This window comes from Pristis pectinata, chromosome 4 (assembly GCF_009764475.1).
Source record: "Pristis pectinata isolate sPriPec2 chromosome 4, sPriPec2.1.pri, whole genome shotgun sequence".
NCBI classification, from domain to species: Eukaryota; Metazoa; Chordata; class Chondrichthyes; order Rhinopristiformes; family Pristidae; genus Pristis; species Pristis pectinata.
Window position 1 is genome coordinate 1,912,937 of NC_067408.1, and position 23,559 is coordinate 1,936,495.

At 46.5% G+C, this 23,559-nt stretch overlaps 1 protein-coding gene across 2 annotated transcripts in view; it reads right to left on the reverse strand.

The window, feature by feature from the left end:
• Nucleotides 1–1,140: 1,140 nt before the first annotated feature.
• Nucleotides 1,141–23,559, reverse strand: part of sqstm1 (sequestosome 1) — a 72,714-nt gene continuing 50,295 nt past the window's right edge. Inside the window, exons 1-8 of one of the 2 annotated variants that reach the window (XM_052015207.1) lie at nucleotides 14,046–14,491; nucleotides 10,395–10,490; nucleotides 9,189–9,403; nucleotides 7,665–7,812; nucleotides 5,058–5,147; nucleotides 3,926–4,170; nucleotides 3,464–3,677; nucleotides 1,141–2,855 (exon numbers count right to left, since the gene is read on the reverse strand). In XM_052015207.1, coding sequence (XP_051871167.1) covers nucleotides 2,698–2,855; nucleotides 3,464–3,677; nucleotides 3,926–4,170; nucleotides 5,058–5,147; nucleotides 7,665–7,812; nucleotides 9,189–9,403; nucleotides 10,395–10,490; nucleotides 14,046–14,214 — 1,335 coding nt within the window. In that variant the 5' untranslated portion in view covers nucleotides 14,215–14,491 and the 3' untranslated portion in view covers nucleotides 1,141–2,697. Of the gene's footprint in view, nucleotides 2,856–3,463; nucleotides 3,678–3,925; nucleotides 4,171–5,057; nucleotides 5,148–7,664; nucleotides 7,813–9,188; nucleotides 9,404–10,394; nucleotides 10,491–14,045; nucleotides 14,492–23,559 lie in introns of those variants that run through there. The other variant, XM_052015209.1, reaches the window with a different exon arrangement.

Here is a 23,559-nt window from a genome sequence, read left to right on the forward strand (position 1 = left end):
GGGGCGGGGCTTGGAGGGATATGGGCTGAACGCAGGGAATTGGGTCTAGCTGGGTGGGCCGAAAGGCCTGTATCTGTACTGTATTGCCCTATGAATCTATCACTCTGTTTAAAGTGTATCGGGGATCTGCTTGTTTGTTTTTAGATGCCAACTCACCAGATATCAGCATATTGATATTCCTCCCATCATATTTTTGCTCACGTTCTGATCACCTGACAGTTCCTTTGACAAAGGAGGAAATTAATCACCTACCTGTATTACTGATTACAGTGGTGTCACCACCAGAACCATTAACTTACTGCCACAAGCTCTCCTGGTATTTTTTTGTGTGTGTGTGTGTGTGTGTGTGTGCGTGCATGCTAGAAGAAATAGTTTCTCCATTAAAGCATCTTGTTAATTTCTTTAAGAGAAAAATCACTAGATTCTTCAGCCTGTCCACACAATTGACCACCCACCCCCCCCCCCTTCCAGGTTCTTGGTAGGGGGCCCCGAGTTCTATAAAATGCTCCTGCTGCAACCTAACCAGAGATTCATACAATCATGTGATTTAATAAAATTTCTACATGGCCAATTTATTTTTAAAGAGTTGGTGCCTTTCCTTGATTCTGTATTCTTTGTTCTATTTGACAACACCCAAGACTTGATGTTTCTAGTGCTGTTAACATCTGCCTGTTGTAGCCACTTTGTTCATTTCTTTTAGAAGCTGTTTGTGGAAATACATGCAGAGGGGGTTATTGCAGCTGCAGTACAGAATGGAGAAAGGCAGGAGGGCACTCCGCACATCTTCAGCTCTCTCAAGCATCCTGTTAGCCCTAGTTAAACCTTCTCCCTAGTGTTGGAAGCAAGTCCCCTAACACAATGATTCCATATCAATTACCTTGCTACTCCAGATATTGTCATTAGTCACATGTACATAGTGAAATGCATCTTTTGCATAGAGTGTTCTGGGGACAGCCTGCATGTGTTGCCACACAGATGCAGGGAGAACATACAAACTCCTTACAGACAGTGGCTGGAATTGAACCCAGATCACTGACTGGTTATTGACCACATGGTGCTTGTGTGTGAACTTGTGCAGCAAGTGCAAAATTGCCATAACTTTTTAGTGTTCACGCTCTCAATCACTTTAATGCACCATCATTTTGCTTTTTAAAATGCATCTTTTTATTGCTAGGAATAAAATAACAAATACAGAGGTTCTGACGCTGAATTAATTTTAAAGATCATTCTACTAGGGCTGAGCAGGGCTGAACTGAAACACAGGGAAACTTACATGAAGTGCATGGGAGAAAAAAAGAGAGAGAGAGATACATTCAAGTTGTTTTAGACTACATCAGCTGAGTGAGAAGAAAGCCAATGGCAGCCACACCTTCTTTTGCACCTCCTCTGTAGCTTGCAGACAGCCTGTCCTGAGTTTTATGGGTCTGCCTTACATCAAGACTGTACATCTTTGTTGATAAAAAGATGACTGGTTGTCCACCAATGTTTTAAAATTCTGATCTTTGATTTCACACACTTTCATGGTCTTGCCCCTTCCAGTTTTAATGCTGAGCTCACTCCTTTCTGGCTCCTTCCAGTTTTAATGCTGAGCTCACTCCTTTCTGGCTCCTTCCAGTTTTAATGCTGAGCTCACTCCTTTCTGGCTCCTGACTCACCCTTGGTTTTTAATGGTAGCTGTGACTTCATTTGCTAAAACTCTTAGCACATCTGCCTTGCCCTCCAAGCAGCTCCCTGAAGCCCAGCTCTTTGAGCTCCAGTCAATTCCTTAAGATCTCATGTTGCTTACTGTCAACTATTTGTTTGCACTTGGGAAACACTTCAGGCAGTCTTGCTCCTTTATTGCACCAAAGGAAGGCATCATGCACCTGCCTGGCCCCTTTTAACATGCAATCTCCCTCCTCTGGCTTCTATAGCCACTACAGGGAAGAGGGAGCTACTGCTGGAGTTACCCTGCCTGCAATTACAAAGCAGTGACTCAACTCATTGTTCCCAGAGAGTGTTCTCCAAGGCTCCTTGGAACATTTATTTCTCTCTCTCCTCTGCACAAACAGAGATTGGTCCCTCTTTTATTTTTAAGAGATTGTGGTGCCTGACAACGAACAAAGAAACTAAACAAAAACAATTCCTGTACATCAGTACTGCTATTATCCAACTACTTCCATCAAGTCTGCACCTCACCCAGTAACCAAAGTGGCTACTTCATAGTGAGTGGTAGACAGTTGCTCCAATAATAGTTGTGAAGTTTGTACTTCTCTTGCATGTGTCCCTTAAATCATAGCAAAGGAAGTGACTGGCCTGGAATACAGTATTGTGAATAGAGCAGTGATGAAATGAAGTAATTACTATCCAAGCTAGAAAACCAACAAGTTGAATTTCTCCCATACAAGAGGATTATTTTCACACAATACTAAGTAATTTGGGTGACCAAAAAGCTTTAGCCATAATTTTTTAAAAAATCCAATCAAACATTGACTGTTGTGAGAAAGATACCTGGAAGTGGGAAGGTTCCAGGCTACTAATTGAAATGGGTCAACTGAGAACCTGTTGAGCCCTGCCAAGCCTCTCAGAAGCAGAATGGTTTAAGCACAATGAGTATGGTTGCAATCCATTAACAGAAGGTGCAACAGCCTAGTAATATTGCAACAGTAGAATAATTAGATGTTTGCTGCTGGTGGATATTTTCTGCCTCAAAGTGGTTCATTGGCGAGCTGACCCCTTGGCAGGCTGCATGGCATCCAGTGCTGCTCCAATGTCACATTGCTTGGCCTGCAGGAGTCGGGTCAACCAGCCTTCATCATCGTGAAACCCCATGGACAGCATCTGAGACAGGGCTTCTATCAGCCGGGGCTCTGCATCTGAAAGAGAATGCACACATCTCAAATAACTTAGCCTAAAAGTGGAAAGTGATACTTCAGTAAAGGGTAATAAGAGGGGAGGTATAGATTCAGATGAGTTTAGAATTCAGATTAGTTTAGAATCAGATGCAAGGTGCAATGAAATTCCTTGCTGGCAAAAAGCTCAGTAAATTGCATACATGGCAATAAATACAGTGACAAGTGCTAGACAATGGAATTGTGCAAAGTACAGTAGTGCAAACAGAAATGCTGAAGTGACAAAAATAGATGTAGAATGAAGGGGTTGAGAATGTAGCAGCACCACTGGGAAGGGGTCAAAGAGGTGAATGGTTCAGAAATCTGATAGCAGTGGGAAAGAAGCTGTTCTTGAGCTGATAGGAGGGTTGGGAGGAGCCTTGTGGGAGCATACATTCCAGTAAAGACCACTTGGAGTAAATGGCTTCTTACTTATGGTACAAAGCTCAACAATAGGCTAGGTGTTAGCCAGCCACATGGGATACACTTGGTCAATGGAATCTCAAAGATTGTTATGTAGGGTGAATACATTTGAAGCACTCCAAACTAGTCAGATACACAACTACACAGCTCAGCTTGAAAGCCACACTTACCCTGTGGAAGGTGAGGATACACAGCTGCCTCCCTCAGACCAGTGGGTCCCTGCTCATAGGACTCAGGTCCTCGTTGCAGGTTTGATGACTGTTCTTCCTCAAGGTCATGCAGATTAAGTTGTTGCATTGACTGCAGCTCTCCAGTGGATGGATCAACCCCTTTTGGTGAAAGATGAGTCCATTCCTCTTCACTGTTGCTGTCAACACTGGAAGTCTGTCAGGAAGTAGAAGAGGTTCAACTAATTTTTATAAACAAGTAAATCTGGGAAGATCATGGACATTTTGCAAATTAACTCAGATTCATTAGCTCCTGCATTTTAAAAATAACACTAAGAGTAGCAATAACCCTCAAGCTTACTCCACCATTTTATTAGACAACTGCTGACCATGATAGGTACTTTAAGATTCACTGCAGGAAACAAAGCAAATTGGCTGCTCAAACACTGAAGCAATTCCCTTTACCTTGGACTCCCCGTCTATTGGAGTAAAAGCCACCAAAGAGTTTGGATTTGGGACAGACTGTTCCACATCCATTAGAACCGCTTCACTCTGCTCCAGGCTGGAGGTTCCTCTCGGCTTGTTCTGGTTGGCAGTCAGTAGATCAGAGTGTGCACTGCTGCCTGCAGACTCTGGCTGGCTGTTTATGGAGCACTCAGCAGCTTTGAACCGCTGGCCCCCGTGTTCCACATCAATGTCGACATCAATACCTGTAACCCAAAACAAGAACAGGTTTGGTTTCCACATTACAAATTAGACAGATGCTGTAGGTGGTGTTAAAATATTCACAATGAAACCAAAAGGCAGCAACCATCAGAAATGACCAGCACACAAAAGGAGCTGGAGGAACTCAGGAGCATCTGTGGAGGGAAATGGACCCTTAATCAGGATTGAAAAGAAAGAGGGGAAGATAGCCAGTATAAAAACAGAAAAATTGTTCCCTAACCCTGTACCACCCATTCCTACCTCCTACCCAAGGTTCACGAGCTAAACTGCCCCAGTACTGCCTGCTCCTGCCCCACCGAATCTCATGTCTCTATAAGGAATGACCAATCAGGTTGCCACGCTAGCCAAAAGATAGAGGGGTGAACTGATTAGTGGTCTTTGTATACAGGGTGGACAGAAGAGAAGGGCAGGAGAAATAGGGAGCCATCAACACAAGACCATCACCAGCAGATTTAATAGGGAACACAGAACTCACTACCACAGGGAACAGCTGGATAAACAAAGAAGAAAGTGCTAGTTGCTTTTTCTCCTTGCATCAAAAGGCATGCATTTGGCAGCTCACTGCCACCTCTTCCACACAAGTAGGTGTGGGCCTGGTTAGCAAAACCCATCCCATAATAGAACTTAACTTTTTAGTTTAGCCCTTGCAAATCATGAGGCAGAGAGTGATGTTGGAAAAGGACAGGAAATGTGACTGCTCTAGCTGACATTTTTACTTCAAGCATTGTTCTGGGGCTTAGGGGTCACACTGGTGACCGTCTTGGATGCTCAGTCCTCCTCCCCCTTTGCCATTTGATCAGAGTGCCTTTGGGCAGAGTAGGAGTTAGGGCTATTGGCAGGTGACAACAGGTGCAGAAACTTTCAAACTTACCCAGGGGGCTCAACATTGCAGCCACATTTCGGCCCACACTCTGCAAGTAGCTCACGTTCTTATCCTGGCTCTGGCTGTGGCTCTCAGAAGCTGCAGATTATACATAGAGGAGACAGAACACATACAGGAGACATTCCTCATACAGTCTGCTACAATTTCTCCTACTATTCCATTTTATTTTCTTACACAAGTAGTGTGAATTTATAAAAACTCCTGTTTAATATTCTGTTACACTGTTGATTAATCAGTTTACAGCAGGTTGGAAAGTGTTTGGTTCTAGAGCCCAAGGACATACGCTCCTCATTTGGGGAAATGAGGTATCCAGGGATAATTAGATGCTGGGATCAGGGTGAGGGAGCAAAGTTGGGGCTGAATGCAAGAAGGTGCATCTAACAAGACCTGCCTGAGTCAGGCAGTCCGACAACTCCCAAGTGGTATGAAGGCCTGCTTCTGTGCAAGTAAATGACAAACAGCAGAATGCAGTGACTGCAGTGAGGGAATTGCTGGATTGATCCCTGGGATGGTGGAATTGTGCTATGGGATGAGAACATGGCAGACCAGGTCTGTACTCTCAAGTTTAGCAGAATGGCTGAGAGGAGTTTGAGGAGATTTGGTATGTCAAAGACTTGCAAATTTCTACAGATGTACAGTGGAAAGTGTTCTGACTGGTTGCATCACAGCCTGGTATGGAGGCTCCAATGCACAGGATCAAAAGAGGCTGCAGAGTGTCATAGATTCAGCCAGCTCCATCATGGGCATAACCCTCCCCACCACTGAGGACATCAAGAGGTGGCACCCATCATTAAGGACCCTCACCACCTGGGACATGCCCTCTATACACATTACTACCATTGGGGTGGTGGTACAGGAGCCTGAAGACCCAAACTCAACAATTCAGGAACAGTCCATGAACACTACCTCATTATTCCTCTTTTGTACTATTTTTGTAACTTATAGTAATTTTTATGTCTTGCACTGTACTGCTGATAAGAACACAAGAAATAAGAGGAGGAGGCCATCTGGCCTGTCGAGCCTGCTCCACCATTCAATAAGATCATGGCTGATCTGGCTGTGGACTCAGCTCCACCTCCCCCTTCCTTCCCCCCCCCCCAACCCTTAATTCCCCTACTAAAGTGCAAAAATCTAATTGTATCTTAAATCCAGGCAGAGCATTCTACAGATTCACTACTCTCTGGGGAAAAGCAGTTTCTCCTTAACTCCATCCCAAATCTATTTTCCCCAAATCTTGAGGCAACGTCCCCAGGTGCTAGTCTTACCTACTGTGACAACAAATTTCACGACATATGTTAGTGATAATAAACCTGATTCTGACTTCACTGAAACAGTGCTGAAGGACTTGAAGAGTAGATGCAGTGATGTTTCCTCTGGCCTGGGTATCAAGAACCAGGAACACAGTCTCAAAACAAGTGGTCAGCCATTCAGGACTGAGATGAAGAGAAATTTCATCCAGAGAGTGGCAAACCTTGAATTTTCTGCCCAAGAGACTGTGGGGGCTCAGATGCAGAGTCCATCCAAGGCAGGGATTTTTTTTTGGATATTAAGGGATATAGTGTTAATGCAGGAAAAGTAGCACCAAGGGTCAACTATAATCTTACTGAATGTTGGAGCAGGCAGATACAGAAATGGTGGTGCTGGCACTAAAGTGGGCGTGCTTTTGTTCTCATTGTTTTGTAAAAATTGTTTATGTCTTATCAATGCTGCTTATCTGATGCTGTGTGCCTGTGATGCTGCAAGCAAGTTTTTCACTGCACCCATGGACTTGTGAAAACAAATTCGACTGACTTTGAAGACAAGAGACCGCAGATGCTGGAATCTAGAACAAAGACAGAACACTGGAACTCAGTAGGTCAAGCAGCATCTGTGGAGGTAAAAGATGCAAGTTGTCGTTTCTGGTTGAGACCCTGCATCAGGACTGCAGGGGGTGGGGAAGATTGCCAGTGTATAGCAGTACAGGGGGAGGGGGAAAATAGAGGCTGGTAGGTGATAGGTGGAACCTAATGGGGAGGGAAATGATGAACTGGCTCCACCCTACCTACCAGCCTGTCCTACCCCCACCATTCCCTCCCTTCTGGTTCCACCCACCAGCCTTCATCCCATCCCCCTACCTACTGGCAACTTTTCCTCTTCCCCACCCCCACAAGTCCTGATGCAGGGTCTCAACCCAAAACATCAACTCCAGATGCTGCTTGACCCACCAAGTTCTTCCAATGTTCAGTTTTTGTACTCAATGGTTGGTACGGATATGATGGGCCAAAGGGCCTGTTTCTGTGCTGTACAACTGTATAAGCCTCACCATGTTAAGTGTTTCCTGCTGCTGTCAGTCACCTGAAATCACTGCCTTTTGGCCAGTGAACCTCCAGTCATGAGCAGTAGGTTATATTCACTCACTCTTGCAAAACTCCAAGTACAAGTGATGAACAACTGTCCTCACCACCTTCGTACAATTCTCAGGTCTTGAAACAACCACAGGACCTCAGCCTGGGACTATTCTGCATAATGTTCTAGTTTAAAAGTCAGTGGCCTTCCCTTGCTACAGCAGGTGCCCAGTGTAGGAAGGGGTTGTTTTCTCATCATTAACTAACATACCTTGCTCAGCTGGGGTTGGCTCAGTTGCTGGTGACTGCTGTCTACCAGGGCACGATGCAGCCTGAGCGCAGGAATCTTGTTGTACCATAGCCCAGCGACATGGACCTGCATTCCTCTTCTTATGGAACCACATTCCTCTGGGAATCCGCTACCCACAGCAAGAGAAAGATGTGGATTGTTAAAATAAATACAACTTGTGCAAAGTCAAAAGGGAAATCATTAACTACAATGACACAGTTAGACCAATTGTTTTAAGATGGCATTTATTGATTATGATACACCCATAATTAAACAGCAACACAACACACTATGTGCAGTGGGTTAAGCAAGGCTGGGTCAAAGGTAGGGTCTTGAATTCAGGATTGGCAGCAGTTTTTGTGCTGAACTGTTGGTAACTGAGAGGGCAGAGATTTAAAATAACTAGCAAGAACAAATCAAAAGGAAGAGGAAGAGAAATTTTATTATAGTGAAACTCAAATGATCATCTGCAATATGTGGCTAAAAACAGTGGAAGCAGCTTAAATGGAGGTGATTTGGAGAAACATTTGCATTGAAATTTTTCAGGAGTCTGGTAATGAAGAATGTGAGGGTGTGGGAGAAAGACTCAGCCCTGGAATATGAAGTTGACACCTGCGCATTAATCTAGCTCTGCTTTCTGCATAGAGATTTATCCAGCATACTGCATAACCAGAAGATCCAAACCAGAGTTACTCACCAACAGTTCTGGTTTGTAATTAGTCAGTGACCGGTATACTCAAGTTACACTGGTGAGAGTCAATGCCAGCTCCCACTCAAGTGGTAAGTTACCAGGGTGGTAACACTGCATCTCCCAGCCAAACACTCATCTAACCAGGCATTCCTAAAGTAGTACAAGGCTATTACTACTGCCTTAGGTCCCCAACACAGCACAGGTGGCCCACTGTGTCTGGGAAAATTCTTTCAAAGAACTGGCACAATCTCTGCAATTTGAGTATTATCTAATTTCCTATTGGAAGTCCCCATTAAATCTGCCTCCACTGCCCTTTAAGGAAAGCTTCCAGATCACAACTCTGCCTCAGTATTTCTCATCTCCCTCCCGATTCCCCCCCTCCACCCTGACCAATCACCTTCAATCAGTTTCCTGATCACTAACCCTCCCGAACTGTTTTTTCCTCCTTTATTCTAAATTCTACAAGATTTTTACTACCTTTGTCACACCTCCCTTTTGCTCTCTTCCAATGAGAAGAAAAAAAAAATCAGCTTTACTAATCTCCACAGAACTGGTTCCCAAACCCATAGGGCCCTTGGAGATACAGAACTCAGATCAACTGCTGTGGTTTATTAGGAGATTAAACAATAATCCAGGTGAACCCAACCAGTGAGATTGCCCCATTATCTAAACTTGGTATTTTCCAAGGTGGTGTTGTTCAGTACTTACATTTATTCTGAGTGCAACTGGCTCTAGATTTTGATACTACTCCAAAGTTCATGAAATGGCCCAACCAAGTTGATACATTTATGAACTATACAAAATAAAAGTCTCACCTCAAATGGATGGAAGAATTGTGGGGTCTGCAGGAGTATCATCTCGTGTTCCTTGTGGAACCCCTTTCCCTTGCAGCTGCCACACAGATCATAGTCGGGGCACATGGAGCACTTATAGCGAGGGCCAATCACTGGGCCATTGCAGGCATCACAGATGATGTTTGGATGAAGCATCCCAGCAGCCTTGTCCTGGCCATGTTTGTATTCCTTCTTTTCTAGATTGGGAAAAGAGCAAGGGAATTATGAAAGTCCCAGTTGTTTACCAATGTTCAAGAAAGGAAATCTGTTCTTGTCCGGTGACTCCAGTTCTATACCAACATGCTTGGCACTTAACCACACCAGTATCTGCTCTGCCACATCAAGAGGTGTCACTCAAACTACAAGGCACAGTTCACCACTTCCTTCTCAGCCCAGTTAGAGAACCATAATTGCTTGTGTTGCCCATATCCCCAATATTAATCTTAAACATAATTGTTTAAAAGATTGACAAGGCTTATTGCATTACCATCCTACAAGAGCTCAGACAATGACAGTTTCAATTCCCTGTAACAGTTTTAAAACTGCAAAAACCATTTCAAGCCTCCTGTAAACCCTTTACAATGACTATTGCTGATCATCGTTCCAAATTGGAGACAAAGAGTATGGGAGCAGAAACTAAACAAGGCTTCTTACTTGGACTAATGATTAAATGGACAATGTTAAGAATGCCTATATTTGTTGAAGGGTAAAGTGATGGAAATTAGATCATACCCACCAAATGGGCTTGAAGTTTAGTTAAGCACATTATATATTGCAGTTAACAGAATCTTATAACATGAAGCAGGAAAGATCTCAACCATCACTGATGAGGCTTTGTGCTAAAAGCATCTATTTGACTTTCACAACCCCAGGAAGTCCAAAGCCAGGTGTAGCCAATGACTGACACAGGTGTAGCCAATTAACTTTACAGTCAGCAGGTTTATTTAACACATGGCTGTATCAAGCTAGAACAGTAGTTGAAGTAACAAATGAAAAGCTTCAGTGATGTGCCCCATCTGCAGCACTCTGCTGACCCTGTTTGGACATTTTATTGTACGTTATTTGTGTGGAAGATACCATCTATTTTCCCCTCCAGGGTATATAAAAAAAATCATTTGCAGCAGATCCCAATGGGAATGTTAGACAACTAAAAGCAATTTTTAGCAAGGAGTAGTTGGGTATTCTTACCTTTAATGTAGACACGAAAGGTTCCATCCTGAAGGTAGGACAGGGCCATCGACAGCTCATCATCAGTGGAGAAAGCAATCATGTCCCCTTCCTCGTCTGAGGAAAGACCAAGGGAAAAAAATTACCTTGCAGTTTCACCTCAAACCCTGAATTTACCAGCAGACAATTTACTATGCTGGTCTTTAGAGGAAGGGGATTGAACTATAAGACTAAAGAAAGTCTTGCTAAATTACAAGGTTTGATGAAACTAAACTTGGAGTTTAATCCAAAACAAACTAGTCGTAAGTGAGAAGGGGGAACAGAATAGTGGTCAGCAGATTGAATCTCTGTGTGGAGAGAGAGAGAACAGACTCAAATTCTTTCAGGTTTGAAAGAGAATCTTGTGAAAGCTTTTGAGGGCTTGACAGGGTTGCTGCTATTTCCTCTTGAGAACCAGCACTAGGGGGCATGGTCTGACAAACCTATACACATGTACAGTGGAAACAATTCTGATTGGTTTCTCTCTATGTAGAGACAGTGTCATTGTTTGTTATTTATTTTCCACACACTCATGTATCATTTATGTTAATTTAAGTTTGTTAGCTCCCGTTTCTCCTTATCCTGCGCTGCCTCGGCAAAAACAGAATTTTTCACGGCATCTATATCCCGAGTATGTTTACCCATATGACAATAAACAAAAACTGGTCGTGGGGGGAGTGGCCATCTAATACTGAGATACTGAGATTTGCTCAGGTAGCTTGCTGCAAGTGTCTGGAATCCCAGGGCTCTGAGTGGTTGGGAAACAAGTTTACTCAAGGCTGGGGAGTGAGTTTTTTTTGCGGGGAGGTGTTGAGACCAGCAGATTGCCGGAACCAGCTGCTGCTACTACTTACAAAACAATCTTTACCTTCACACACGAGCAATCATTGACTGCACTCGAGAAGTCAGGCAGAGAAATGAGGCAAAGGAGGTAAATAGAAAGCTGTCAACCAGAGTATACAGGCCAATTAGTCCCAAGGCATTGAGAAATGTCACTGATAGGATAGATGATGGTGTGCGGTAATACTAAAGAATAAATGATCTGTTGAGGCAGATTCCCAACACATCTGGAGTTGGCCAATCCATGCTTCCAACAACACCTCAGTTTTAAAGTTCCCACTGCCTTCATTAATCTCCCCTAGCCTCGCAACTTGGGACATTGCTGCATTCTTCCAGCCTATTTTCATGCCTCAATTAGCAGCTGTCTTCAGGTGTCTAGATGTTCCCTCTTAACCCCTTCAAGGCGCATCTTAAATCCCTAGTTCTTTAGCTGAGCTTTTGGTCACTGTCCCAGGGGCTGTGGGGCTCTGGGTCAAATTCAATTTAATGGTCCAGATGAAGGGTCTCGACCCAAAACATCGACCATCCATTTCCCTTCACGGATGCAGCCTGACTCACCAAGTTCATCCCAGATTCCAGCATCTGCAGTCTCGTGTCTCCATTTAATGGAAAATGGCCCAAGCAATTTCATCTGGGAGCTTTGCCCAATGACAAAATGTAGTAGCCACATGGATAGGAAAGGTTTAGAGGGATATGGGCTTCTTGGTCAGCATGGACAAGTTGGGCTGAAGGACCCGTTTCTGTGCTGCATTACTCTGTGAGCCCATGTCTTGAGGGGATTAATGAGGGTGTGGGGAATCCAAAGCAAAAGGAAGGACTAGACTTCAAGCAAAATGACAGCTCCTCAGAACGTTCTGCATGTTTGTTTTTCCTGTTGTGTTGCATAATTTAAACAGAAAGCAGACTGGACGGGAGCCAAGACTGATGTCTGTTGACAGCTGAAAATGGAAATTCCCTTTCACAATCCAACCTGAACCAAGATGACACTCCAGCATCTAAACGGAAAATTTTAAGTCAAGTCACACTTTGAACTCCATTACGGCACTAAGTTTGTCATTTTTTGTCTCAACTCTTAAATGCTAAAAATCAAAACAGTTTCCTCTGGTAGGGAAACAAAACACAACAGAACATTGAGCCACAGTCAAAAAGCACTTTCATGGTAAGGGTGGGAACCTGGCTCTCTCCCCAGCTCCAGCAGCCCCTCTCACCCCAAAGGGCTGGAGAGATCACAGGACATTTAGAGCTGTCAAACCTTTTTTTCAGACCAGAGTACAGAGGGAGTTTCCCCAAGTAGGGCAATAATCACATGCATGGAACAGTGATAGGTACTCAAAAATTTCCTGTTACACTTCTAACAGAATTACTTTAATATACTAACAAATCAGCAGACAATTGTGAGTGCACTCCTGCATGCTTTAGAACAAGTATACATCATTTTTCCATGAAAATATCAGCAACTATTCACCAGTTTGTCTTACTTCCAGCAGGACTGGAATGTCTGATGTAGGCAGTGCAGGGTTTCCACTGTTAATACCTCCTGGTTAAGCAACAATTTTAAAATTTCTAACCCAGTTTCAAATCCCTCCATGGTCTCACTCTTTGGAAGCCTCTTCCACCATCTCCTCCACTTCTAACCTCTTGTTCATCCCCAGATTTAAGTGCTCCACAACTGGTGGCCATTCAACTGCCTGGGTTCCTAATTGTGGGGTTCCCACCCCAAACCTCTCCTTCCTTCAATCCATCTACCCTGGAGGGCTCTGGATGCTCAATCACTGATTAGGTACTAAATAGGTTGATGGATTTCTGGATATTAAAGGAATCAAGGGATATGTGGGCAGGGGAGAGGAAAATGGTGTTTGCATAACTCAAGGAAGAAGAGCAGGAATAGGTCACGTGGTCCTTTCAGTCTTCTCCAGGAGACAGGACAAAGGTTTTGGCCAATTAGGACCAGCTTGGTTGGGCAACACGCAAGAGTTTCCATACTGAATGACTGTGATCATGGCCGACCTTCCAGCTCAACACCATTTTCCAGCATGATCCCTAGAACCCTCCAGTCTAGGGATTTTGTTCATCTCTGCTTTAAGCCTCCACAACTTTCCAGGATAGACACTTCCAAAGACTTACCACCCTCCCAGGAGAAGTTTCTTCACATCTCTGTACCAAACAACTGACCCTTTGTTCTGTATCCCGATCCTAGACTCCTCAGCTGGGGGGGAAGGAGGAGGAGGGGGGTGGAGGAGAGCGTGAACATCACCCCGCTAGAATTTTAAACACTTCAACAAGATCTGCCCCCACCCCCACCTTTTGCACTCTGGAGAATAGTTTGGAAGTAGAATGGCCATGATTTTGTTGACTGGAGCAGCAGGCTCAAGGGGCCAAATGGCCTACTCCTGTTTCTGTTTCTTGTTCTCATGCTCTCCCCGGAGCTCCCAGTGTGGTGGTACACTCTACTGGGTGCTGGGTTTGGTCTAGCTCCTTGCTGGAGGCACTACATAAATAATTGTTGCTGAGCAAAGAGAGAAATAAAGGAGAGGAGGGCGGGAAAAGGGGAGAAGGAAGGGAAAGGTGGGGAGGAAAGAAAAGGGAGGAGGGCGGAGGGAGGTAAGGGAGGGGAAGCCACTCCTCAGCATTAGTAGATCGGCCTGGAGACCTTCTGACCGTCGAAGGTCCCGTGTCCCGAGCTGGCCAAGGGCGGAGAGGAAAGCCAAGGAGCACAAGGTGACCCCAAGAGTTGGGGGCGACACTGACCCCCCCCCCCAACAACAAGTGCCCCGGGGGGAGGCGCTCCCTCACCTTTGTAGTACATCTGGAAGTTGTCGGAGCGGAGGCTCTGGAAGACGCTGCCCACCTTCTTGTAGAGGTGGGCGAAGCTGGTGGAGACGCTGTGGTCCACGGTGAAGCGCCGGATCTCCCGGCTGCTCTCATCCTTGGCCAGCAGGTAGACTTTCACGTTGAAAGCCATCGGTCGGCGGTCGGTGGCGCAGCAAGAAATTGCGGAGCCTGGGCTGGGCTGCGGTGCGTGTGCTGACAGGCGTCCGGGCGCAGTGGGGAGGGTGCGCCGGGCGGCCGCCTTATATCCGCCTCCCTCTGTCCCTCCCTCCGCCCGCCTCCCCGGGCACCGCGGCGCTCCCTCAGCTCCCAGCCGACCTTCTCCCCCCACAGCCGCCGCTTCCGTGTGTGTGTGACGGTCCCCACCCAGGGGGAAGCCGAGCACCGACCGGCGATTCACCCCGGCTGCTGCACCACTGACCGGTTAAACTGCCTCCTTACATCAGATTCCTCTCACTGACTGAAATGTACTGAAACTTCTTGTGTGGCAGCGGTACAGGGCAAAGACATAAAATTACCATAAATTACACAATAAATAAATAGAACACTACAGCACAGAAAACAGGCCATTCAGCCCTTCTAGTCTGTGCCAAAACTTTATTCCGCTAGTCCCATTGACCTGCACCCAGTCCATAGCCCTCCAGACCTCTCCCGTCCACGTATCTATCCAATTTATTCTTTAAACTTAAGAGTGGCCCTGCATTTACCACATCAGAGGGCAGCCCATTCCACACTCCCACCGCTCTCTGAGTGAAGAAGTTCCCCCTAAACCTTTCCCCTTTCACCCTAAAGCCATGTCCTCTAGGGGAAATCGGGCAAAACAAAAAGGAATAACGAGGGAGTGTTCATGAGTTCATGGACTGTTCAGAAATCTGATGGCGGAGGGGAAGAAGCTGTTCCTGAATCGTTGAGTGAGGGTCTTCAGGCTCCTGTACCTCCTCCCTGATGGTAGTAATGAGGAGAGGGCATGTTCCGGATGGTGAGAGTCCCCAGTGATGGATGCCACCTTCTTGAGATGCCACCTCTTGAAGATGTCCCCGATGGTGGGGAGGGTTGTGCCCGTGATGGAGCTGGCTGAGTCTACAACCCTCTGCAGCCTCTTGTGATCCTGCACATTGGAGCCTCCATACCAGGCGGTGGTGCAACCAGTCAGGATGCTCTCCACTGTACATCTGTAGAAATTTGCAAGAGAATTGGTATTGGTTTATTATTGTCACTTGTACCGAGGTACAGTGAAATACTTGTCTTGCATACCGTTCATACAGATCAATTCATTACACAGTGCATTGAGGTGGTACAGGAAGAACAATAACAGAATGCAGAATAAAGTGTCACAGTTACAGAGAAAGTGCAGTGCAGGTTTACAATAATGTGCAAGGTCATTACAAGGTAGATTGTGAAGTCAAGAGTCCATCTTATTGTACTAGGAAACCTTTCAATAATCTTATAATAGCAGGATAGAAGCTGTTCTTGATCCTGGTGGTACGTGCTTTCAGGCTTTTAAATCTTCTGCCCAGTGGGAGAGGAGACAAGAGGGAATGTCCAGAGTGGGAGGGGTCTTTGATTATGTTGGCTGCTTTCCTGAGGCAGCGAGAAGTGTAGACAGAGTCCGCGGAGGGGAGGCTGAGTTCCGTGATGTGCTGGGCTGTGTCCGCAACTCTCTGCAGTTTCTTGCGGTCACGGGCAGAGCAGTTGCCATCCCAAGCCGTAATGCATCCAGAATCCAGATAGGATGCTTTCTATGGTCTATCAATAAAAATTGGTGAGGGTCAAAGGGGACATGTCAAATTTCTTTAGCCTCCTGAGGAAGTCGAGGCGCTGGTGAGCTTTCTTGGCCGTGGCGTCTACATGGTTGGACCAGGTCAGGCTATTGGTGATGTTCACTCCCAGGAACTTGAAGCTCTCAACCCTCTCAACCTATTTATGTAGACAGGTGTGTGTACACTGCCCCCCTTCCTGAAGTCAATGATCAGCTCTCTTGTTTTGTTGACATTGAGGGAAAGGTTGTTGTCATGACACTTTGTCACTAAGCTCTCTATCTCCTTCCTGTACTCCGACTCATTATTATTTGAGATATGGCCCACTGCGGTGGTATCATCTGCAAACTTTTTTTAAAATTTTTTTAATAAGTGCATGGAATGGGCTGCCGGAAATGGTGGTGGATGCTGATACGATAGGGTCTTTCAAGAGACTGTTAGATCAGTATATGGAGCTGAGTAAAATAGAGGGCTATGGGTAAGCCTGGTAAGTTCTAGGGTAGGGACATGTTCAGCACAGCTTTGTGGGCCGAAGGGCCTGAATTGTGCTGTAATTGTTCTATGTTCTAATTTTATTTACAGCGTGGTAATAGGCCCTTCCGGCCCAGTGAATCCGCACTGCCCATTTTAAACCCATATTAGCCTACCCATACATCTTTAGAATGTGGGAGGAAACCGGACTGCCCAGAGGAAACCCACGCAGACACGGGAGAATGTACAAACTCCTTACAGACAGCGATGGCAATCAAACCCCGATCGCTGGCGCTGTAATAGTGTCGCGCTAACCGCTACGCTACTGTGCCGCCACGGTAAGTGTAAACTTGTAAATGGAGTTTGAGCAGAATCTGGCCACGCGGTAGAGTAGGGGGCTGAGAACGCAGCCCTTTGGGGCACCAGTGTTGAGAATAATCGTGCTGGAGGTATTGCTGCCTATCCTCACTGATTGTGGTCTGTTGGTCAGAAAGTCAAGGATCCAGTTGCAGAGGGAGGTGTTGAGTCCCAGGTCTCGGAGTTTGGTTGTGAGTTTGCTTGGAATTATGGTATTGAAGACGGAGTTGTAGTCAATAAACAATAGTCCAATGTAGGTGTCTTTACTGTCCAGATGCTCCAGAGATGAGTGTAGGGCCAGGGAGATGGGATCTGCCGTAGACCTGTTACGGCAGGAGGCGAATTGCAGTGGGTTGAGGTTGTCTGGGAGGCTGGAGTTGATGCGTGCCATGACCAGTCTCTCAAAGCACTTCATGATGGTGGATGTCAGAGCCACTGGTCGGTAGTCATTAAGACATGTTACTTTGTTTTTATTAGGTACTGGGATGATAGTGGTCTTCTTAAAGCAGGTGGGAACCTCAGATTGAAGTAGGGAGAGAAATATCTGCAAATACCCCCGCCAGCTGATCAGCACAGGATCTGAGCACACGGCCCGGGACACATACCAAATCTCCTCAAACTCCTAACAAAGTATTTGTGCCGACCATGGTGCTGATCTTCATGGCATTTATACCCTGTGTTGTAATGAAACACACAAGTGGTAGACTGTAGTGAAAATCGTCAAAACGCAGGTCATCTGTTCTGTAAAATCCATAAAACACATAGGCCTGCTCCAAGAATCTTGGCAATGACAACCAATTTGAACTTAAAACTTGAAATTAAACCTAATCTCTTCTGCCTGCACATGAACCATATCCCTCCATTCACTGCATATTCATGGGCCTGTCTAAAAGCCTCATAAACACCACTATTATGTCTGCCTCCACACCCACCCCTGGCAGCCTGTCCCAGGCACCCACCACCCTCTGTGTAAAACAAAAACTTGCCCCACACATCCCTTTTAAACTCTGCCCTCTCAACTTAAATGCATGTCCTCTAGTATTTGACATTTCTACCCTGGGAGAAAGATTCTGACTGTGTACCCTGTCTCTGCCTCTCACAATTTTATAAACTTCTGTCAGGTCTCCCCTCAGCCTCCGACGCTCCAGAGAAAACAACCCAAGTTTGTCCAACCTCTCCTTGTAGCATATGCTCTCTAATCCTGGTGAACATCTTCTGCACCCTCACCAAACCCTCCACATCCTTCCTGTAATGGGACAACCAGAACTGCACACAATACTCCAAGTGTGGCCTAGCCAAAGTTTTATACAGCTGCAACATGACTTCCTTACTCTTATACTCAATGCCCTAACCAATGAAGTCAAGCGTGCCGTACACCTTCTCTCCCACCCTATCTACTTGCCTGGTCAGAACACTTTTTTTCAGTGACATCTCTAAGCAAGGGAAAATGGTGAAAGGAACCGAAAAACACACAAAAAAAACCTGCAGAAATGAAACAGAGAATGTTCCAACACTCAACAGGTCAGGCAACATCTTCAAAGGATGTGGGCTTCACAGGCTGAGTCACCATTTAATTGCCCATCACTAATTGCCCTTGAGAAGGTGGTGGTGAGCTGCCCTCTTGAACCACTGCAGTCCTTGAGGTGTGGGTGTACCCACAGTGCTGTTAGGGAGGGAGTTTCAGGATTTTGACCCAGTGACAGTGAAGGAACGGTGCTATATTTCCAAGAATTAGAGTGTTAGCTATAAGGAGAGGTTGGACAAACTTGGATTGTTTTCTCTGGAGTGTCGGAGGCTGAGGGGAAACAATAATGAGAGGCATAGATAGGGTAGACAGAGTTTTTTTCCCAGGTGGAAGTGTGAAAAACTGGAGGACATTCATTTAAAATGAGCGGGGGAAAGTTTAAAGGGGATGTGTGGGGCAAGTTTCTTACACAGAGAGTGGTGGGTGCCTGGAACGGGCTGCCGGGGGAGTTGGTGGAGGCAGGTATGACAGTGGTGTTTAAGAGACTGTTAGACACATGAATATGCAGGGAGTGGAGGGGTATGGATCCCGTGCAGGCGGAAGGGATTAGTTTCTTGGCACAGCCCCTCAGTATCCAGTTGTAGCAGGAACCCAGACCGTGGTCCCTCCCCACAGAACCTTTACAGTGGCTGCACCGAGCTTCATTGCATCACTAATGTGTTGTTAGTCCTGGTCACTATGCAATAGGAAGGATATGATTAAGGCAGAGGGGGTACAGAAAACAGTCACAAGGGTGACTGGAGGGCTTGAGTTATAAGGCGAGACCGGACAGGCTGGGACTGTTTTCCCTGGAGCGAAGGAGGCTGAGGGGTGACCTGATAGAGGTTTATAAAGGTGGGGGTGGGGAGTCCAACACTAGAGGTCAGAGGTTTATAGTGAGAGGGGAACGATTTAAAGGGGACCTGAGGGGCAAGTTTTTCACACAGAGGGTGGTGGGTGTATGAAATGAGCTGCCAGAGGAAGTGGCAGAGACGGGTACAGTTACAATGTTTAGAAGACACTCGGACAGGTACACGGATAGAAAGGTTTAGAGGGATATGGGCCAAATGCAGGCAAATGGGACTAGCTTAGCTAGGCACCTTGGTCAGCATGGATGAGATGGGCCGAAGGGCCTGGTTCCTTACTATATGACTCTGTATTTTAGTATGTAAGTTTTTCAGTGCTGCATTTTACTGTTATTCAGTGCCTTATGAAAAAGTGTATTAAAACTTGGGCCTAATATGTGGAAACTGTATGGTTTAGTGGTGCTATATGAGAGGCATAGATAGGTTGACAGCCAGAATCTTTTTCCCAGGGTAGAAATGTCAAACACTAGAGAGCATAGCTGTCAGGTGAAAGGGGGAGAGTTTCTTACACAGAGAGTGGTGGGTGCCTGGAACAGGCTGCCAGGGGTGGTGGTGGAGGCAGATACGATAGTGGTGTTTAAGAGGCTTTTAGACAGACACATGAACATGCAGGGTATGGAGGGATGTGGATCATGTGCAGGCAGAAGAGATTAGTTTAATTTGGCATCATGCTCAGCACAGCCATGGTGGGCCGAAGGGCCTGTTCTACGTTCTATACTTTCTGACTAAGGCTGAGGTTAACAGTGATGGGCACGAGGTGTGCAGGCAAGTGTGATACAGGAGGAACAAAACCACTCTGCACATGGCAAGCTCCCACAGTTACAAGGTACTGACTTGATAACATACTGTACTGAGGTAATCTATGAAAATAATGTTCCAAGGACTACTGTTCCTCATCAATTTTGCCCTCAGATCTTTGACGTCCACCTGAGGAACCAGCGAGGGCCCCAATTCTGCACCTCACCTGAAAGGCAGCAGCGTGTCAGTGCGTCACTCCCGCGCTTGGTACGGCCACTGTTCTGCCCGTGACCACAAGAAACTGCAGAGAGCTGTGGATGCAGCCCAGTGCGTCACGGAAACCAGCCTCCCCTCCTTGGAGATACTGGATATCTGGAGCAACACACACACAATGCTGGAGGAACTCAGTGGGTCAGGCAGCATCCATGGAGGGAAAGGACTAGTCAATGTTTTGGGCCGAGACCCTTCATCAAGACTGGAAGGGAAGAGGGCAGGAGCCGGAATAAAAGGGGAGGAGGAGGAGCACAGGTGACAGGTGAGTCCAGGTGAGAGGGGGAGGTAGGTGGGTGGGGGGGGGGATGAAAGGGAGTGATGTGAGAAGCTGGGAGGTGATGGGTGGAGGAGGCAAAGAGCTGAAGAAGGAATCCGGTCAGAGAGGACAGTGGACCCTGGAATAAAGGGGAGGAGGTGGGCAGGTTGTACGGGAGGGGGAGGGGAAAGAGAAGGGGTAAAGGGGCCGGAGAGATAAGGGAAGACGGAGGGGATGGGGGGACAGAGGGGGAGGGGTCATCGATGTTGATGCCGTCAGGTTGCAGACGGAATATGAGGTGTTGTTCCTCTAACCTGCGTCTGGCCTCGACCTGGCGGTGAAGGAGACCCGAGGACAGACGTGTCGGTGTGGGAGTGGGATGTGGAATTGAAGTGGGTGGTCACCGGGAGACCCCGGCTGTTCCGGCGGACGGAGTGAAGGTGCTGGACGAACTCCCACTACTGGTGACCACTCCCCTCCGTCCCTCCTCCTTCCCCTCCCCACCCTCACAACCTGCCCATCACCCACATCTACCTCCCTCTGGTTCCCCACCTCTATTCTGTTCACTGTCCCTTCCTATCAGGTTCCATCTTCTTCAGCCCTTTGTCACTTCCACCTATCACCTCCCCCCACCCTCCTACCCCCCCCCCACCCTCCTACCTCCCCCCCCTCACCTGGACTCACCTCTCACCTGCCAGCCTGTGCTCCTCCCCCTCCCCCCACCTTCTTATTCCGGCTCCTGCCCTCTTCCTTTCCAGTCCCAATGAAGGGTCTCGGCCCGAAATGTTGACTGTTCATTTCCCTCCATAGATGCTGCCTGACCCACTGAGTTCCTCCAGGAGTTTGTGTGTTACGGGATATGGGGACAAGGCAGGAACAGGATATTGATTGTTGAGGATCAGCCATGATCTCAAAATGGCGGTGCAGACTCGAAGGGCCGAATGGTCTACTTCTGCTCCTATTGTCTGTTGTCTACTCCCCTCCACGAACTCCATCTACACTTCCTGCTGCCTCGGTGAAGCAGCCAGCATCATCAAAGACCCCAGCCACCCCGGACATTCTCTCTTTTCCCCCCTCCCAACGGGCAGAAGATACAAAAGCCTGAAAGCACGTCCCACCAGGCTCAAGGACAGCATCTATCCCATTCTATTGAATGGTCCCCTAGTACAATAAGATGGACTCTTGACCTCACAATCTACCTCATTATGGCCTTGCACCTTATTGCCTGCCTGCACTGCACTCTCTCTGTTACTGTAACACTTCACTCTGCATTCTGTTTTCCTTTGTACTCCCTCAATGTACTTATGTGCGGAATGATCTGTCTGGATGGCACGCAGACAAAAGCTTTTCACAATAGCTCAGTACATGTGACAATAATAATAAACCAGTTCTTCTCCCAGAGAGTGATGAATCTTTGGAATTCTTTACCCAAGAGTCGCTGGATATTAAGTGAATTAAAGAACATGTGGTTAGTGCAGGAAAGTGGTGCAAAGTTGAAAGATCAGCCGGAGACTTGGAGGAGGGAAGGGCCTGCATCTACGTCTTCTGCTCCCATTGCCAGCTCCATTTCCAGTTGGCTCCTCCTGGGCTTTATCTGACCAGCAGCTGTGGCACAGGTTCTGCACCTTGCCTGTGAAGTCACTCTGTTTAAATTGATCAGTGTTTCTTGGACGTAAAACAGAAAATGCTGGAACCACTCCACAGTTCAGGAAGCCTCTGTGGAGAAACACCGTCAACAATTCAAGTTAATGACCTTGCGTCTGAACTCTGAGCTATTGAATCTCTCTCTCTCTCTCAATTTCTCTCTCTCTCTCTCTCTCTCTCTCTCTCTCTCTCTCTCTCCCTCCCTCCCTCCCTCCCTCCACCGACGCTGCCTGACCTGCTGAGTGTTTCCAGCGTTTTCTGTGTTTATTCTAGATTTCTAGCATCTGCAGTTTTGTTCTTTTCAATTCTTGTTTCCCGGAACTCGTCTTCACAGAACGAGTAACTTGCTCAAAAGCCTGTGGACTCTAGCTGTTTAATTTAAAGTTCTGTAGGCCCATTTATACTAATTTCATGATATTGCCTCCATGTTCCCCTCAACACCCTTCCTCCCCACAACTCTACCTCTCACCTACACAAGGGGCAACTTACAGCGCCCAACTAACCCACCGACCCGCATGCCTTTGGGGTGTGTTCAGGAACAGCTACTTCCCTTCAACCATTCGGTTCTTGAGCCAACCGGCAAAACCCTAATCACTACCTCAGTACAGCAACACTAGGACCACTTTGAACACTTTGCACGACAATAGACTTTTTTTTGTTCTAATTGTGTTCTCTCTTGTAAAGATTGTGTATAATTTATGTTTAATTTCTGTTTTTCTTGTGAATGCTGCTTATCTGATGCTCTGTGCCTGTGATGCTGCTGCAAGTAAGATTTTCATTGCACCTGTACACACATGGACTTGTGCATAGGACAATAAATTTGACTTTGACTTTAGGAGAAAACTGGAACACCTGGTGGAAACCCACGCAGTCTCAGGGAGAATGTGTAGACTCCACACAGACAGCACCCCAGGTCAGGATTGAACCCGGGTCTCTGGAGATGTGAGGCAGCAGCTCAGCTAGCTGTGTCACTGTGCAACCTCAACCGAGTGTGGAGGAGAGGGATTGAATCAATGGTTGGAGAACAGGCTCCGTGTGCTGTGTCCTGTGCCTCCCAATCAGTGCCTGCATCTGTGATGTTCAGGAGTACATATCCCAAATTACTTTCTGCAGACCAGAAGTTTTTAAACACAACTGTTCCACACATCGGCCCCAGCTGTTCCTTCCCTCTCCTTACAATGGAAAGAGTTTACAGCTCTTGAGAACAGGCCAATGCTTTCAGGGCAGATGCAGAAATAACATGTTTGTGAGTTATCAAACACAAACAACAAAGGGAGGAATCTGGTGACAGTCAGATGACCCCAAGAGACTAAAGGTCCAAGTCTAGTAAATCAGTCTTTTATCCATGCAATGCATAAATATTTAAGATGGAAACAGCTTTTTAAGCTCTCTTGCGCCTTAGAGTATTCACCCCACAATTTCTGGTCTGAGAACAGTCACCAGGTTGCAGGTCACATGGCTTGTTGTGCTAAATTTCAGCACTGTTGCATTGTACGAACCAAACGGCCTACACACAAGCCCAGCCTGCACAACCTAGATAAGATAAGATAAGATAAGATAACTTTATTGGTCACATGTACATCGAAACACACAGTGAAATGCATCTTTTGCA